General features: G+C 45.5%; 1 protein-coding gene across 4 annotated transcripts in view; it reads left to right on the plus strand.

Annotated features, from left to right (window-relative positions):
- The window catches only part of LOC122551435 (fibronectin-like), a 95,700-nt gene that overhangs the window by 10,680 nt on the left and 67,950 nt on the right, over positions 1 to 17,070 (plus strand). For all 4 annotated transcript variants that reach the window (XM_043693335.1, XM_043693336.1, XM_043693337.1 and 1 more), the window contains exons 6-11: positions 4,590 to 4,745; positions 6,078 to 6,251; positions 7,028 to 7,204; positions 9,107 to 9,286; positions 11,570 to 11,722; positions 14,933 to 15,061. In XM_043693335.1, coding sequence (XP_043549270.1) covers positions 4,590 to 4,745; positions 6,078 to 6,251; positions 7,028 to 7,204; positions 9,107 to 9,286; positions 11,570 to 11,722; positions 14,933 to 15,061 — 969 coding nt within the window. The remainder of the gene's footprint in view (positions 1 to 4,589; positions 4,746 to 6,077; positions 6,252 to 7,027; positions 7,205 to 9,106; positions 9,287 to 11,569; positions 11,723 to 14,932; positions 15,062 to 17,070) is intronic.

Raw genomic sequence — 17,070 nt, forward strand, 5'->3', positions numbered from 1 at the left:
AGTGTCGGTGGAAGGGTACTGTTGGGGACATCTGGAGAGGAAAACACGGGGTGCTTGGAGGTCCTGGTCATGGCGGATGGAGGTGTAGGGGGATTGGATATCCATGGTGAAGATGAGGTGTTGGGGGCCGGGGAAACGGAAGTCTTGGAGGAGGTGGGGGGCGTGGGTGGTGTCTCGAACGTATGTGGGGAGTTCCTGAACTAGGGGGGATATGACAGTGTCGAGGTAGGTAGAGATGAGTTCAGTGGGGCAGGAGCATGCTGAGACAATGGGTCGGCCAGGGTGGTCAGGCTTGTGGATCTTGGGAAGGAGGTAGAACCGGGCAGTGCGGGGTTCCAGGACTATGAGGTTGGAAGCTGTGGGTGGGTGGGAGGATAGAATGTGACAGAGTGTGTGGAAATAGTCAAACCCGGTGATAAGGAGGACACGGGTGAGGGTTTCATTAGCAGATGAGCTGAAGAATGTAAGAATGAGGAACTGGAGTAGGTCATTCTGTCATTCAAGTAAGAACATGGCTGATCTGTTCGTGTCCACATTCCTACCTGACCTTGCCCTCCATAATCTTCGACTCCTGTTGAGCAGACATCCGTCGAATTAAACTTTGAATGCCTTAAATGATTCTGCCTCCATTGTAGAGAGGAAGCATATTCCAAGAGGGAAGAAACTCTTTGTCATTTCGTGTGCCCCTTGCTTCCCTGTGAAGTGGACACGTCTTCTGCCCAGGTCAAGCACCCTCTAAGCTGTATAAGTTCCAGTGAGATCACCTCACCACCATTAAATTCCAGTGCGTCTAGGCTTAACCTGTTCAACCACTTCTGATAAGGGGATCCCTTCACCCCATGACACAGCCCAGTGAACCTTCGCTGAACTGCCTTCAATGCAAGTATGTCCCTCTTTGGGGAAGGTGCGAGAACAAATTTGGGCACAATCCTCTCCATGTGCTTTCACCAATGCTGTGTAGAGACACAGCTAGACATCTTTATATTAACACTGTATCTTTGTTACAATAAAGGTCAACAGTCCATTTGCCCTCCTAATTCCTCGCTGTACCTGTGTGCTTGAGAGTCAGGGGTAAAGATTCTCAGATTCTCTCTTGGTGTGCTTCTACTGCCACCTCCCCTGAATCTTGCACAGTGTTCCTTTTGGGAGAGGAATCCAATTCCATTCTCTCTCTCTCTCTCGCTCTCTCTCTCTCTCTCTCTCTGTGTCTCTCTCTCTCTCTCTCACATGCAGTGGCACGGTGGTTAGTGGGCGGCACGGTGGCACAGTGGTTAGCACTGCTGCCTCACAGCGCCAGAGACCCGGGTTCAATTCCCGCCTCAGGCGACTGACTGTGTGGAGTTTGCACGTTCTCCCCGTGTCTGCATGGGTTTCCTCCGGGTGCTCCGGTTTCCTCCCACAGTCACAAAGATGTGCAGGCCAGGTGAATTGGCCATGCTAAATTGCCTGTAGTGTTAGGTAAGGGGTAAACGTAGGGGTATGGGTGGGTTGCGCTTCAGTGGGGCGGTGTGGACTTGTTGGGCCGAAGGGCCTGTTTCCACACTGTAAGTAATCTAATCTAATCAGTCTCTATCTCACACACGTTTTCCTTGACATATTGTCAACCACCTGACATCTGTGCCTTTCCATTCTCCATCCTTCCTTCCAGCAGTAGGAGCAGAGTCTCTCTCTCTCTCTCTCTCCCTCCCCCCCCTGGCCCCTCTCTCTCTCTGTCTTTGTCCAGATGTTCAATATAATATCAGAATTTCCTCAACCATCTCCACTCCAAGGAGAACAGTCAGAGCCTCTCCAATGTATCTTCATTATGGAAGTCCTTTGTCCAGTGGGCTTGTGAATTCCTTTTCCACTCTCTCTGATGCATTCATGTCCTTCCAAAAGTGAGGCGCCCACAACTGTACACAGTATTTTAACTGAAAACAAATTGTCTGACACCGTTTCAGTCTTTGCATTTGCCACCTGTCTAACTTGTCAGTGTCCTTCCTACTTCCTGAAGAGTTTATGCTGCTTTCAGGTTTTGTACGATCCGTAAACCTTGAAATTCTGCCCTGCGCACCGAGATCTGTCTCATTAATATATATCAAGAAAAACAAGTATCCCGACACTGACCCCTATTGTCAGCTGTATCGTTGTATATCAAAGCGTGTGCACTTTGCTCTCATCCAAGTTTTTCTGCTACCTTTTCAAAACAAAACCTCAGCAAAACAGTTAAATGTGGTCTTTCCCCTGTGAAGTCCAGGCTGGTTTCCTTTAATTTGCCCAGACGACTCTAGATTTTATCTTGAATGATAATTTCTAGTCATTTCTCCACAACTGAGGATAAACTGACTGGCTTGTAATGGTTGATCTTAACTTTTCCACTTCCTTCTTGCAACAAGGATGTAACATTTACTACATTCTGACTCTGTGCCTGTGTCAAAGGAAGACTGAAAAGTTGTCACCAGCACCTCAGTGATTTCCATTCTCATTTCCCTCTGTATACTCCAACTGTCGTGCCTTATCAAATACATCCTTTTTAGTTTATAACTCTATCTCTATCACTGTGGCCAGGGTAGCCTCTCTTTTGGCCAAGACAAATGCAAGACGTTCATTTGATACCTCAGCTGTGCCCTGTGACTGGATGCATAAATCCCCTGTTTAATTGCTAAATCAACCTTCTACCTCCTTTCCTTACTCTTCTATAATTGGTATGCCTGCTTCCACATTCTGAGTGTAGATTATAAATAGCTGAGGCTCCAGCACTGTCCCCTGTGGTGCTGTACTGGTCAGAGTCTGCTGCCTCCAAAAGTGTCCTGTTTATTTCCTCATCTGCCAAACCGAAAATGAGCCAGTTATCCTGATCTCTGCTGTCAGTTAGCCAAAACGTTCTCTGTGCTTATGTACCATCCACCAAATAGGGACGCTTTGTGGAAAGTTGCAGAGGTGGAAATAATGTAGGAGAAAGCTTGGAAGCTCATCTCAGAGTCAAAATGTGGCACCGAGACTTGAGTAGGGAGTAGGGTATGGAGCAAGGCCTGAATACAATGGCTTGAATCTTCCTAATATTTAGTCGGAGGAAATTTGGGTTAGAGACAGTGCAGGAGGCGAGAAGTGGGTCCAACATAGAGCTGGGTGGTATCAGAGTTACAGTGCGTTTGGAGAGTGTTGGTGAGAGACAGTGTGTGGATGTGAAGTAGGACCTTGAGAGAAAAGGACCAAGGATGGTTTCTTGTGGAACATCAGTGCGTGAGCATGGAGAGAAGCTACTGACTGAATCTTTTCTGAACCATTTCAAGTTTCACAACATCTTTCCGATAGGAAGGAGACCAGAATTGCACGCAATATTCCAACAGTGGCCTAACCAATGTCCTGTACAGCCGTAACATGACCTCCCAACTCCTGTACTCAATACTCTGACCAATAAAGGAAAGCATCTCAAATGCCTTCTTCACTATCCTAACTACCTGCGACTCCACTTTCAGGGAGCTATGAACCTGCACTCCAAGGTCTCTTTCTTCAGCAACACTCCCTAGGACTGTACCATTAAGTGTATAAGTCCTGCTAAGATTTGCTTTCTCAAAATGCAGCACCTCGCATTTATCTAAATTAAACTCCATTTGCCATTCCTCAGCCCGTTGGCCCATCTGATCAAGAGCCCATTGTAATCTGAGGTAACGTTCTTCACTGTCCCCTACACCTCCAATTTTGGTGTCATCTGCAAACTTACTAACTATTTAAAAGATTTGCAAGAATGTTACGAAGGTTGGAGGATTTGAGCCATAGGGAGAGGCTGAATAGTCTGGGGCTGTTTTCCGTGGAGTGTCGGAGGCTGAGGGTGACCTTATAGAGGTTTATAAAATCATGAGGGGCACAGATAGGGTGAATAGCAAAGGTCTTTTCCCTGAGGTGGGGGAGTCCAGAACTAGAGGGCATAGGTTTAGGGTGAGAGGGGAAAGATATAAAAGGGATCCAAGGGGCAACGTTTTCATGCAGAGAGTGGTACATATATGGAATGAGCCGCCAGAGGAAGTGATGGAAGCTGGTACAATTGCAACATTTAAAAGGCATGTGGGTGGGTATATGAATAGGAAGGGTTTAGAGCGATATGGGCCAAGTGCTGGCAAATAGGACTAGATTAGGTTGGGATATCTGATCAGCATGGATGAGTTGGACTGTGTGTACATCTCTATGACTCCTATGACTGGATGAATTAGAATTGATCCGTGAGCAGCCTTATCCAACTGGATCACAGTGGAGGAGGATCATGCATTGAACTGTTGAAAGGTTGCAAACAGGGGGAGTATGAAATGTTTACATTTGTCATCTGCAGCATTGAACAGAGTAATTTCAGTGCTGTGGTAAAACTAATTCGAGGGATTCAAACATGAAGTTCCAGGGAAGAAGGGTGTAAATTTAGGAGGTGTGGAGAGGAAAGGGATATTTTTAATAGAAGTCCAGTGTCTCCTGAAGTGATTGATGTTGTTTCTGAAGTGCCTGAGAGGGTTTACTCTGTGAAAGATGCCAAAGACATTCACCTTGTTGTTTAGAAACTGAAGTGTGGACAGCATGTTGATTACTGTTCCTATATCAGTCCTTTTCACTGCCTGTTCCAGACCGATGCAATGACCAGGATATTCAAAAGTCCTATAGAATCGGGGATACCTGGACAAAGACCGACAGCCGGGGCCATCTCCTTCACTGCTCCTGTAAAGGCAAAGGGCATGGAGTGTGGGAATGTGAGCGACATACCTCTTTGGTGTCTGGTCCCGGTAAGTGTGAGATTTGGCCTTCATAGTAAAATGTACAAAGGTAATGGTTTGAAATTGCTTGTAAGGGCACCATTGCACTCATGCCAAGTCTAGCCACTTTTAAGAGCTGGACAGCTTTAGACACAGCAGTGAGACTTGAGTTCGAAATGGATCAGGTGCATTTAGCTTTTGGCCCATCATCAACCATTTTGCAAAAGTATTGGAATGCTCAGCAGCCCAACTTTATAACTCTTTAATTCTTTCGCTTGAAAAGAAGAGTTCATGTAAACAGGGTTGTAAATATTTTCTGTTTTCCATGCTTATTAGATCAGATTATGTACATATTACACCAAATTCTACAGATTACAAACTATTTACAGCACAAAACAAAACCAGATGCTTTACCTGTGATGGTACCTACATGAATCCCTCTCCCCAGTTTACTTTACCTCAAGTTATCAGAATATCCCTCTGCTCTCTCCTTCATGCTTGTCAAACGTCCCCTTTAGTGCGTCAATTTATCTCAAACTGCTCCCATGTTAAGGTGGGTTATTCTTCATTGGGCTGTGGATATAACTTCTTTGCCCATCCTTGAATTGGGGGAGTTAGCCAATTGATTTCAGCGGGCAGTTGAGAATCAACCACATTGCTCTGGATCTGGGGTCACATGTAGGCCGCACCAAGTTAAGATGGCAGTTTTTGTTCACCAAAGGAGATTGGTGAACGAGGTGGGCTTTTTATTTCAGGTACTGCAAGTTCATTGAGACTAGCTATCCAGTTGTAAACTTTTTGACAAAATAGTTTAAATGCCACAGTGGAACTTGAACGCTGTGATGCCAGGGCATCAGACTAGGTCTCTGGAATACCAGTCTGGTAGCATTACCACTACACGATGACTTACCCTCGACAATCATATCATTCTGTGGGTGTAGCAACTTTACCCATATTGATGGCCTCAGATTTTAGACTCTGCCACAGGCAGAAACATGGACAAAGTGACTCGTTTTGAATATTGGACACATACTGCTTCCTCCCCAATTAATTAAAACAGATGCGGATTTTTATCAGACAGGATCATAAAAAGCACCTTATTATTACTTTAACAAATTGGCAGCATACAACGTCCTGTCTGTTACCAAGAATCCCATGAAGGGGACATAACCAGTGGTCTGAAGGAAGGAAAAGGACAAGCAATGTTCCAATGTTAACGTTCCATTGTTTGTCTCAGTGTTCCCATTTTTTTGTCTCATGTCAACTCGCCATTTATTTTGCTCTAATTTGGAACTTGTATTTATCGTTTTATTGAAAGCAAGAACTAATTTTTCAAAGATAAATCTGGTATCTCCTTTCCAGAATCCAGCAGTCACCTACAGCATAATGTGCAGCCCGCGATTTACCAGCCACAACCTCAGTGTGTCAGTGATGGAGGTATTTCTTACAGCGATGGAATGCAATGGCTTAAGAAGCAGGGGAGTGCACGCATGTTGTGTACCTGTCTGGGTAATGGTGTGAGCTGTCGCGATTTGCGTAAGTATTAGTAGTGTGCTGTAGTGCACAAACCCTGACTGACGTGAACATGGCTTCTGAAACCCTTTTAGAAAGGGAACTTCATGGGTCGTTGCATGTTTCAGAAAATATACCCTGTGAACGATTACGGGTGACTGAACCAGGGAAGTGTTTCAATTGTTTGCTGTCAAGATTAAGGCCTGCCCAACTCAGGGAGGGAAGGGATGTCTTGTACTTTGAATTTGTTCCCCACTTTATGGATTTGGCATTTCCTTGAGCACCTTACAGCTATGGAGGATCGGGGGAGGGTCTACATGAGCAAGAAGGGGCTCAGGATTATTGGGGTGTTTGCATGAAGCTTTGTGGACAATTGTGGAGTGACCTGAAGAAATGTGAACATTGAGAAAGGTAAATCTAGTTAATATTGGAAGGTCACTGATTTGCAACTGCACCCAGAGTTGCGCCTTCTCATTGTGAATGTTGTCCCTTGTTCTATTTTCCAGTCATACCGGGGGATATCTCAGCATTATAAATATTTTGTAGCAAAGACTATGACCAATGTGGTATCTCTCCAGCTTTCTGAGTCTGAAGGTTTGAGTGCGCAGAGATTTGAGTGCACAGTCTTGGCTGATGAGGTGTGAAACATCCCTTTATCTTCAAGAGCATTTTCTCTGGTGTTCTGGCCAACAGTTACACCTCAGCTGCACACTTCAAACCGTACTTAGTAAAGTGCTTTGAGAAGATCAGAGGAAGGTGTGGCAGTAATGTAATTCTGTTGTTTCCGTTGGTCTTATCAGCATCTCAGACATATGGAGGTAACTCAAACGGAAAACCCTGCATGTTTCCCTTCACGTTTATGGGCAAGACTTACACATCCTGCACGAATGAAGGACGCAGTGATGATAAATTCTGGTGCAGTACAACCAAAGACTTTGACACCGATCGCAGTTACTCGTTCTGCAACCAGCATGCTAGTAAGTCCGGAAGCCTTTTCTCTTGAAAGCCGGTCCCTGGCACATAACAGCTGTCTCCCCTTTGCTTCGTGTCCAGTCACAAACTGCAGAACCACCCACATTTTGATAGCACCCCTCTCCTCCTTCCTCACATTCATAGAGTCATAGAGATGTACAGCATGGAAACAGACCCTTCGGTCCAACCCATCCATACTGATCAGATATCCCAATCCAATCTAGTCCCACCTGCCAGCACCAGGCCCATATCCCTCCAAACCCTTCCTATTCATATACCCATCCAAATGTTGCAATTGTACCAGCCTCCACTACTTCATCTGGCAGCTCATTCCATACACATACCACCCTCTGTGTGAAAACTTTGCCCCTTAGGTCTCTGTTATATCTTTCCCCTCTCACCCTAAACCTATGCCCTCTAGTTCTGGACTCCCCCATCCCAGGGAAAAGACTTTGCCTATTTACCCTATCCATGCCCTTCATAATTTTGTAAACCTCCACAGGGTTACCCCTCAGCCTCCGATGCTCCAGGGAAAACAGCCCCAGCCTGTTCAGCCTCTCCCTATAGCTCAAATCCTCCAACCCTGGCAACATCCATGTAAATCTTTTCTAAACCCTCTCAAGTTTCACAACATCTTTCCAATAGGAAGGAGACCAGAATTGCATGCAATACTCCAACAGTGGCCTAACCAATGTCCTTTACAGCTGTAACATGATCTCCCCACTCCTGTACCCAGTACTCTGACCAATAAAGGAAAGCGTATCAACTGCCTTCTTCACTATCCTATCTACCTGCGACTCCACTTTCAAGGAGCTATGAACCTGCACTCCCAAGGTCTCTTTGTTCAGCAACACTCCCAAGAACCTTACCATTTAGTGTATACGTCCTGCTAAGATTTGCTTTCCCAAAATGCAGCACCTCGCGTTTATCTGAATTAAACTCCATCTGCTACTTCTCAGCCCATTGGCCCAACTGGTCAAGATCCTGTTGTAATCTGAGGTAACCCTCTTCGCTGTCCAGTACACCTCCAGTTTTGGTGTCATCTGCAAACTTACGAACTGTACCTCATCCAGCACTTCCTCCTTGACTCTGTCCTCTTCTTACCCCTCCATCTCAGCCTGCCAGTGGCCTTCCCATGCTGGGCGAGTTGATCAGCGAGATTGGCAATGGGAGCCTGTTGTCTGGTGTCCCTGTGCCCTCCCCGTAATTGATATTCAGTAATCTGTTACCGGGAGAGTGCATGCCAGTGGGGTTAGGAGTGGATCAAATAGTTTTTGAGGGGTAGGGTCGTGCAGAATGCAGGCAAGTCTGGGTGTAACACTTCTCCCCCCTGTGGTTAAATGACTTGTCAACGTACACCATGTAGAATGGCCTGGGCCAAGGTGGAGGATAGTAATGGTAAGAGAGATTTCCCTGGGCGAATGTTAGCAAAGTAATAATGGGAAGAAGCAGAACATATTTCCTCCTCCTTTATATAGACTACGTTTTCTGCAAGACCTTCCATAATACAGGAATGGTGGACAGGTGGTTCTCAACATCCCTGTTCTGGTCAGAATGGCTCTAGGCCCGAAGGCCTAAATTTAGCTCAAACCATTCCTTCGGAACAAATTACAATCTTCAAGTATATTTACCAAGTGTCTGTCAGCTTGTTACCACATTTTATCGGCAGTGTAATGCAAACTTTGCAACAATGACCGTTCAGTCCACTTGTGAGGGACTCCCATTGATTTAGTCCAGTAGCTCACTCAATGGCTGCCTCCTCAGTAGGGGGGACAGATGAAGGTAGATGCGTAAGGGAACGGGCGAGAATCTGTTCAATGTCTTTGAATGTACCCCATGTGTGTGAACTGCTGAAAACAATCTGACAATTTGCTGTCTGTCCTTCTTTGACCTCCTGCTGCGTTTAGCCACTTACATTCAGAGCCGAGGAGGGAACTCCAATGGGGCGCTGTGTCACTTCCCTTACCTGTACAACATGCGGAACTATACCGAGTGCACTTCCGATGGAAGAAGAGATAGCATGAAATGGTGTGGAACAACTGCAAACTATGATGCCGACAGGAAGTTTGGCTTCTGTCCAATGGCAGGTATGATCTAGACCTGTCCCAGTTTCTCTTATATCATTTCAACCCGACTAATCTCCAGTGTCACAGTGCAAACTGGTTAGCGGCAAAGGTTGTCGGCCGTACGAAGGTGAAATCACATGTCTCGCTGCGCGTATGATTAGTGTGGAAAGGGCGCTAAGAATGAACGTGAAGTGTTGTGTTTGGCCCATCCTGGATTACAAATTGTGAAAATTACCAGCTAACTTGAGAAGGGGTGGAGATCATTCGGCCCTTCTAACCTTTTCTAACATTTAATGGTCGATGTGCATTCTAACTCCCTATTAAGCTGTTTTGCTTCCATATCCCTAAATAAGGATGTGACCAGCCCTCTGAGCTTTCTCTAGTCTTCTGTACAATCATGTCTGTTCACTAACCATGACTCCTGCAATTCCCTCCACATCCCTTAATTTCTCTGCCTCAAACATATAGAAATGATGGGGTATTTTCAGCCTTCTCCTCACTCCCATCATAAATAATTGGCCTTTTAACATTGAGGTAGTACCATGCTTATGTTCTAGATTTCTCAACCAGGAGCAATTGACTTTTCAATGTCATTTCCTCTCAAATCCCTTTTGAATCAACAATATTAACCTCTTTTCATCCCTACAGATAATATGGGTCCATTTACTCAATCTCTCATTAGAGGGCCATCCTCTCCTGGGTACCGACTTAGTGAACCTTCACTGTACCTTCTCCAGTGGAAGTATTCTCTCCCTTTAAATAGCGAGTCTCAAGGTCATGGGAGGAGATGGCCTAATATTTGGAGACTTGGGTTTAAATTGTACCATTGTAGATAGTGGAATTTGAATTCAGTAAAAAGCCTGAATTAAAAGCCTAATGATTAACCATTAAACAAATATCAGGAAGACCCTCATCTGGCTCATTAATACCCTTTAGGGAAGAAAATTGCCATATTTCCTTAGTCTGACTCCAGGCCTGCAGCAATGTGGTTGACTCTTACCTGCCCTCTGGTCAATAATGGCTAGGCGGTGAATGCTGGCCGAGCCAGAATCATCCACATCCTGTAAATTATTTTTTAACACATTCCACACAGTATTCCAAATGAGGTCTGGTCAAAGCCCTGAAAAATTGTAGCAAGACTTCCTCATTCTTGTACTTGAGTTTACTTGCAATACAGGCCAGAGCCATTTCTAATCACTTGTTAATCACTTGCTATGTGTGTTAGCTAACTTCTGAGTTCCTTGTATGAACACTTAGAACAATCAACATTTCGTGCCGTCTAAAATTTATACTGCCTTTCTATTCTTGGTCTCAGAGTGAATAGCCTCATAGTTAGTTCCACATATTATTCTCCATCTGTCATCCTGCTGCACACACACTAACCTGTTCAGATCTGTTTGCAGCCTCACTGTGTTCTCCTCACAGCTTATGCTCCCACCTAGCTAAATCGTAAGGAAACTTGAATATAATCCCTCTGTGTCACTGAATTGGAGTCATTAATGTAGATTGCAAAGAGCTGAGGTTGAGGACTGATCTACATAGCACTCATAATAGTCATAGGCAACCAACCTGAAAGCGCCCTGTTTATCCCAATTCATTGCTTTCTGTCTGTTAACCAATCACTTATTGATCATAATGTATTTCCTGTGGATTGGCCTTTAGTGTGGTAACTTATTGAATTCCTTTTGAAGATCACCTAGGTAGGCTTCTTGTTTCTGTACCATACTAGGTACCATCATGAAATCTTTCATAACTTCATCAAACAGCCTTAAGTCATAAAAATCTCTTATCCCTCTTGCAATTGACGCCCCTATCTCCTACGCAAATGCCTCAAGAGCTTATCGGGGGCAACCATTTCAGATTCCCCGACCCTTTATCGAGAAACACTTGCTCACATATTGCCACTGAGCAGCCTAGGCTCTAGTTTTAATTTGTTTTCCCCTTGTGGACCAGCGGGAACAGTTTCTCTCTACCCTGTCCAACCATATCATCATCAGGTACTGCAGCTCAATCAGATCACTGCTCAGTCTTGATATACTCGAGCAGATACACTGAACAAATATTGCATCCAAAGAACCCATTTGAAGCCTTTTATAGTGAGCTCCATTGCAGTGTCCAGTTTTTGACATCATTTGAGGTCCATTGTTTGAGAGAATTATTGCAATACATTGAAGCAAGATGGTACCTTTTTGCAAAGAGAACAGATGCATGATGAACTGCTTGAAGCTTTCTACTTGAATGTGTCTATATTAATATTTAGCGTGGTACTCATTTATGTCACTCCCTCCTCTCACCTGTTCCCAGAAAATGAAGAGATTTGCACCAATTCGGACGGGGTTATGTATCACGTTGGTGATCAGTGGGACAAGATGCATGAGCAGGGTTACATGATGAGGTGCACCTGTCACGGCAATGGCCGCGGTGAATGGGCTTGCATTGCACATGCTCAGTTGCGAGGTGGGTCTACTTTTCTAATTTGCTCACTCTGTTTCTGTTTGTCATTCTCTCTCTTGATCACACTCTCTTTCTCTCTTTTTTTCTCTCTGTCATGTTTTCTTTCTCTCTCTCAATATTTTTCTTTTCTTTCTATCTCGCTTTCTCTCCCACTTCTTCTCTCTCTCCCCTCCCGTCTGTGAGATGGGAGGTCTCTGAATACGATGGTTGAAGGTATCAGGAGGAGAGCTGAGATGTTCCTGCTGCCAGGTATGTTCTGAGCAATGGGAATGACGAGATGATGGAGATGAGCAGCCAATTTATCTGATAACTATGCTGGTTCAAGGCCGTGCACTGGTATTGACCTGACAGCAAGACGAGGACTAGTCTGGGGGCTGTGAGGGCTTGAGGAATCACAAGGGCCTGCTCCCTGGCATATCAAACATAATTCAAACCCTCTCCTCCCTCCTGACACTTCGAGAGTGGCCACCTCAGTGGAATTGGAAGGATTCTGGGTAATCCAAGATGGAGGACGGGAAAGATTTCTGGCTGTAACAGCTGCTCCTTTTTTGAGGTATTTTAGGTACTGGAGGTGATTTCCTCGAATTCCAGGAGCAGCAATTACTGTTTTATATGCTGTTGCATTGTTTTGGAACTTTTGAAAAAAAAGTCAAAACAATGGCAGTTTTAAAAGGGAGAAGAGCAGACAAAGGAAGCACATGGTGAGGATAGGAGAAGAGCAGACAAAGGAAGCACATGGTGAGGATAGTGCAGGAGAGAGAGAGAGAGAGAGAGAACCTGTACAGTTACTGCCTTTGCTGTTTGAATTCATGTATCGCTGGACATCGGAGTGCGTCTGGGAAAATTAACAAACAGTGAAATGCACAACTCTGCGAGAGGAAGTGGTGGAGGCTGGTACAATTGCAACATTTAAGACGCATTTGGATGGGTATATGAATAGGAAGGGTTTGGAGGGATATGGGGTGGGTGCTGGCAGGTGGGATTAGATTGGTTTGGGATATTTGGTTGGCACGGATGGATTGGACCGAAGGGTCTGTTACCATGCTGTACATCTCTATGACTCTAAATGGCGGATCTACACGTTGAACTACAACTAGCCCTGGACGAGGTTAACCCTGTGTGCCTGTATTCCGAGAAGTCAATGATAGAATCATCTAGACATTTCTGCACCGGGTCACCACTCTATTCCTGCAAGGATTAACATTAGCGGCGACGCAACACAAAACATGAGATGATAGTACTGGAGAGGACAACGCTGTCAGAATATTAGGGGATGTATATTGGGCGTATAATTGTCAAATATATGCTATACATGTGCGGAAGGATAAAGATATCACATCCTGTTTGGACAATAAAGTGTAAATTAGGTAGAGGAACAAAACAATACGGAATACAGATCAATCACTGACAGTAGCTACAAAGGTTAATAGAAGCATGATAAGAAAACAAAGCCAAGGACTGCAGCTCATTTAACAGGCATCAACTGTAAGGATCGACAAGTTATGCTGCAGCTTTATAGAACTTTAGTTAGGCCACACTTGGAATATTGTGTTCAGTTCTGGTCACCACACTTCCAGAAGGATATGGATGCTTTGGAGAAAAGGTTTACCAGGATGGGGTTGCCTGGTACGGGGGATTTTAGCTACGAAGAAAGGTTGGATAGACTGGGTTTGTAGGAGGTTGAAGGGTGACCTGATAGAAGTTTATAAGATGATGAATAGCATGGATAGAGTGGAAAGTATCAAGCTTTTTTTCCCCAGAGTGGAGGGGACACAGGTTCAAGGTGCAGGAGGGAAAGTTTAAAAGAGATGTGCGAGGTAAGTTTGTCACACAAAGGGCGATGAGTGCCTGGAACCTGCTGCCAGAGGAGGTGGTGGAAGCAGACACAGTAGCATCTTTCAGGAGACATCTGGACAAATACATGAAAAGGAATGGAATAGAGGGATATGGATCCTGTAAGTGAAGACAGTTTAGTATGGAAGGGCAAAATGTGTTTGCGCAGGCTGGAGGGCCTGTTCCTGTGCTGTTTTGTCCTTTGAGCAGCAGAACCAAAAAGCAGAGAAGCCAGTGCAAGCTTCTGTGGAAATATGGTTAAACGTGTATCAGCATAGCCAGCATTTATTGCCCATCCCAAATTGTCCAGAGGGCAGTTAAGAGTCAACCACATTGCTGTGGGTCTGGAATCACATGTCGGCCAGACCAGGTTAAGGACATTAGTGAATCAGATGGGTTTTTCTGACAATTGACATTGGATCCATGTCATCATTAGACTTCTAATGTTCATTTTTGGATTCAAAATCTACTATCTACCGTGGTGGGAATTGAACCCACACTCCCACAGCATTACCAGGGTGTCTGGATTAATCATCTAGTGATTATACCACTAGGCCATTGCCGGAAAGGCAAAGGTTTGGCTTCCTTTACCTTTAGCATGGAGCCCCCAGATACAAAAGTAGCATCAAAATAGTGGTCATACCACATGGCCATCGCTTCCCCTAGGATGAGAGGTTCGAACTCTGGAAGAGAGAAGCTGTTGGAGGGCTGGATGTTGTGAACTGTCTGGTATGGGGCATGTGGAAGACATGTTTCCATGTGCGGGGCAGGGTGAAAAGAAGAAATGTGTGGGTTTAAAACAGTCATGAATCAAGAGATCTTGGGAGAGACCTCTTTTTCCAAAGAGTGAATGGAATGTGGGACTTGCTTCTACGGCCAAGGCAAGGTGAATGGCGTCAGTATTCTGAAGGATGTGCCTGAGGGTGGGGATAAGGACCGCATTAGGTGGAGAGGAGTGGGGGGGGGGGGAGGCTCGTGTGGGGCATAAACACCAACATGAAGGAATTGGGCCAAATGGCCTGGCTGGTGTTGTAGCCTTGACATTGTAGAATAAGCTGATGCAAACAAAAGGTTGTAATGGAATGGAAAGACTCAAGAAACTTGGTAGGGCGGGGGAATGTCATATAAAGGTTTTAATGTGAATATATGTGAGACTAAGCCCAAATTGGAATTGATACAAGACCACTTGACCACTAGGACAGATTTGTGGTGGAGGTGAAGTCTTGACCTGTATATTTGTTAGTATTTTACTGAGCTTAAATAAACAGTCATGTTTACTGACCACATTAGACTCCTGCAATCGTTAGCAGCTCCTCTTCAGCATCTAACCGTAATGGAAGACTAGAGATGTGACTTGCCTGTGAAACCTTCTGTCCACAGATCAGTGCGTGGTGGACGACATTACATACGAAGTGGGCCAGACCTTCTATAAACAGCATGAAGAGGGTCACAGCATGAACTGCACTTGCTACGGCCAGGGCCGGGGGCGGTGGAGGTGTGATGCCCTTGGTAAGTGCACACGCGTCAGAAAAGTTCCGTCCGGAAGCGAGTGAGTGAGCAGTGACTGGGAGTGGCGTGGAGCTGGGGTTAGATTCTGGCTGTCTCTCCTGGGGCCTGGTTTGGCACACGGTCTCTGTAGGATGGGAATGGCCAGCTTTGGGGACACCACATGGGAGGAAAATGGCGTTTTCCGATAACGGGCGGCGCTTGTTTGTGAAACAGGAGCGGATCCATCCTCGGGAGAAGGAACGCAGTGTCAGCAGATTGAAGGGGAGGGGGAGGTGCACGTTACTGGAGGGGCTGGAGCCAGTAAAACTATCGGCCAAACATGAGAGCAGAAAGAACCTGGGTGGGCAGCAGTTTAATGGGAAATAAGCCCAGAAGAGCAGGGGAAGGATCTGTCTGCCAGACAGATAAAGAGAGAGCCCAGGGAAACATTTGAGTTCAGGTATAGGGCTCCACTTTTTCCTCTCTAAGTCCAGGCCATAAAAGCTCCACCATAAAAACATTCCTCTCATTTCTGTCTTGCCAGTTAGCTCAAACCTTGGTCCTGCGGTTACCTGCCCTCTGACCCTTAATAAAAGAGCTCGACACCTAAGCAGCTGCCTGCCCCTTCCCCCCTGCCCCATCCTTCAAGTCCTCCTTGTAAAGGAAGGGACTGCCGAATCGCTGGTAGACTACTCAAGTGCTTTTGATGCTTTACTCCTGCTCTGGCTCCCCTTTCCAGCGTCTCACCTGCAACATGCGTCTGGTATTTCAGTCAGCGGGGAAATCCTTCCGCCGACTTGATTGGTCGCACTTCTCCTTTACATTTCAAACAAGCCCGGTGAGAGAGGGAGAAAAAGTGCAAGTTTGCAATTTTCCTGAAAGCAAAAGTTCTAGCTGTCTCCCACATCCAGACCCAGAATCCCCCCCCCCCTCCCCCAACACCAGCCACAATTAAATCTCAAGGGTCCCTATGGGAACAGTGTCTGAAACACAGGCAGGTTGGTAGACAGCATTACAGTTAAAGCTGGCTGTGTGTGAGGCTGCAGGGCCTGTGGCAAAGCATTGAGCCACTGCCAAGTGTACAATACAGCAGGAAAATAAATGTAACAGCATGGGGAAACGTGTGTGCGTGATGTTCAGCATAAATCCCAGCTTTAAAATGCAACTCAGCAAGTCTTTTTTTTAAAAGCTCCCATGTTTCCCTTTTCCCTCTTATGGTGAGACAGTTCGGGTCAAAGCATCCCCGGGTGTACTCTGTAGGTGGTGCTGCGGTGAGCTGAGGGTTTGTTTAATGGGGTCAAAGCTGAGAAAATTTGTGGGAGAAGTGCAGAACTTAACGTTCATCAATTCAACAGTTAAATCCAATCAGGAATTAGAAAGTTCTTTTTGCTCTGAGAGCAGTGAGCACTTACATTTGTCACTTACAACATGATTGTTTCATGAAGGAGAAGCTAGATCCAGAATCTGGAAGGATGTTATTAAGGTGGAGAGGCTTCAGAAGAGATTTACCAGGATGTTGACAGGATTGGAGGGTTTGAGTTATAAGCAGAGGCTGGGACTGTTTTCACTGGAGCATAGGAAGTTGAAAGGTGGCTTTTATAGAGGTTTATAAATTCATGAGTGGCCTAGATAAGGCGAATGGTAGGTGTCATTTACCTAGGATGGGGGATTTCAAGACCAAGGGGCATATTTTTAAGGTGAGAGGAGATATATTTAAAAAGAGGGGCAAGTTTTCTTTACACAGAATGGTTCGTGTGTGGAATGAATTTCCAGAGGAAGTGGTGGATGAGGGTTCAGTTACAGTGTTTAAAAAGTAATCTTTGGAGGGATGGCGGCCAGGCACAGTCAGGTGGCACCAGTTTGAGATTATGGATGGCATTGACCGGTCAGACTGACGAGTCTGTTTCTGCGCTGTGTGACTCAATGACTAGATCAGTATGTGATGGAGGAAGGTCCACAGAGATCCCAGGCTAGTGTTGAGATGAGTTGGAGTGTGAGGAAATCCATGCAGTGAACAAACCCTGGCAAAA

This window comes from Chiloscyllium plagiosum, chromosome 7, assembly GCF_004010195.1.
Source record: "Chiloscyllium plagiosum isolate BGI_BamShark_2017 chromosome 7, ASM401019v2, whole genome shotgun sequence".
In the NCBI taxonomy this organism is placed as follows: domain Eukaryota; kingdom Metazoa; phylum Chordata; class Chondrichthyes; order Orectolobiformes; family Hemiscylliidae; genus Chiloscyllium; species Chiloscyllium plagiosum.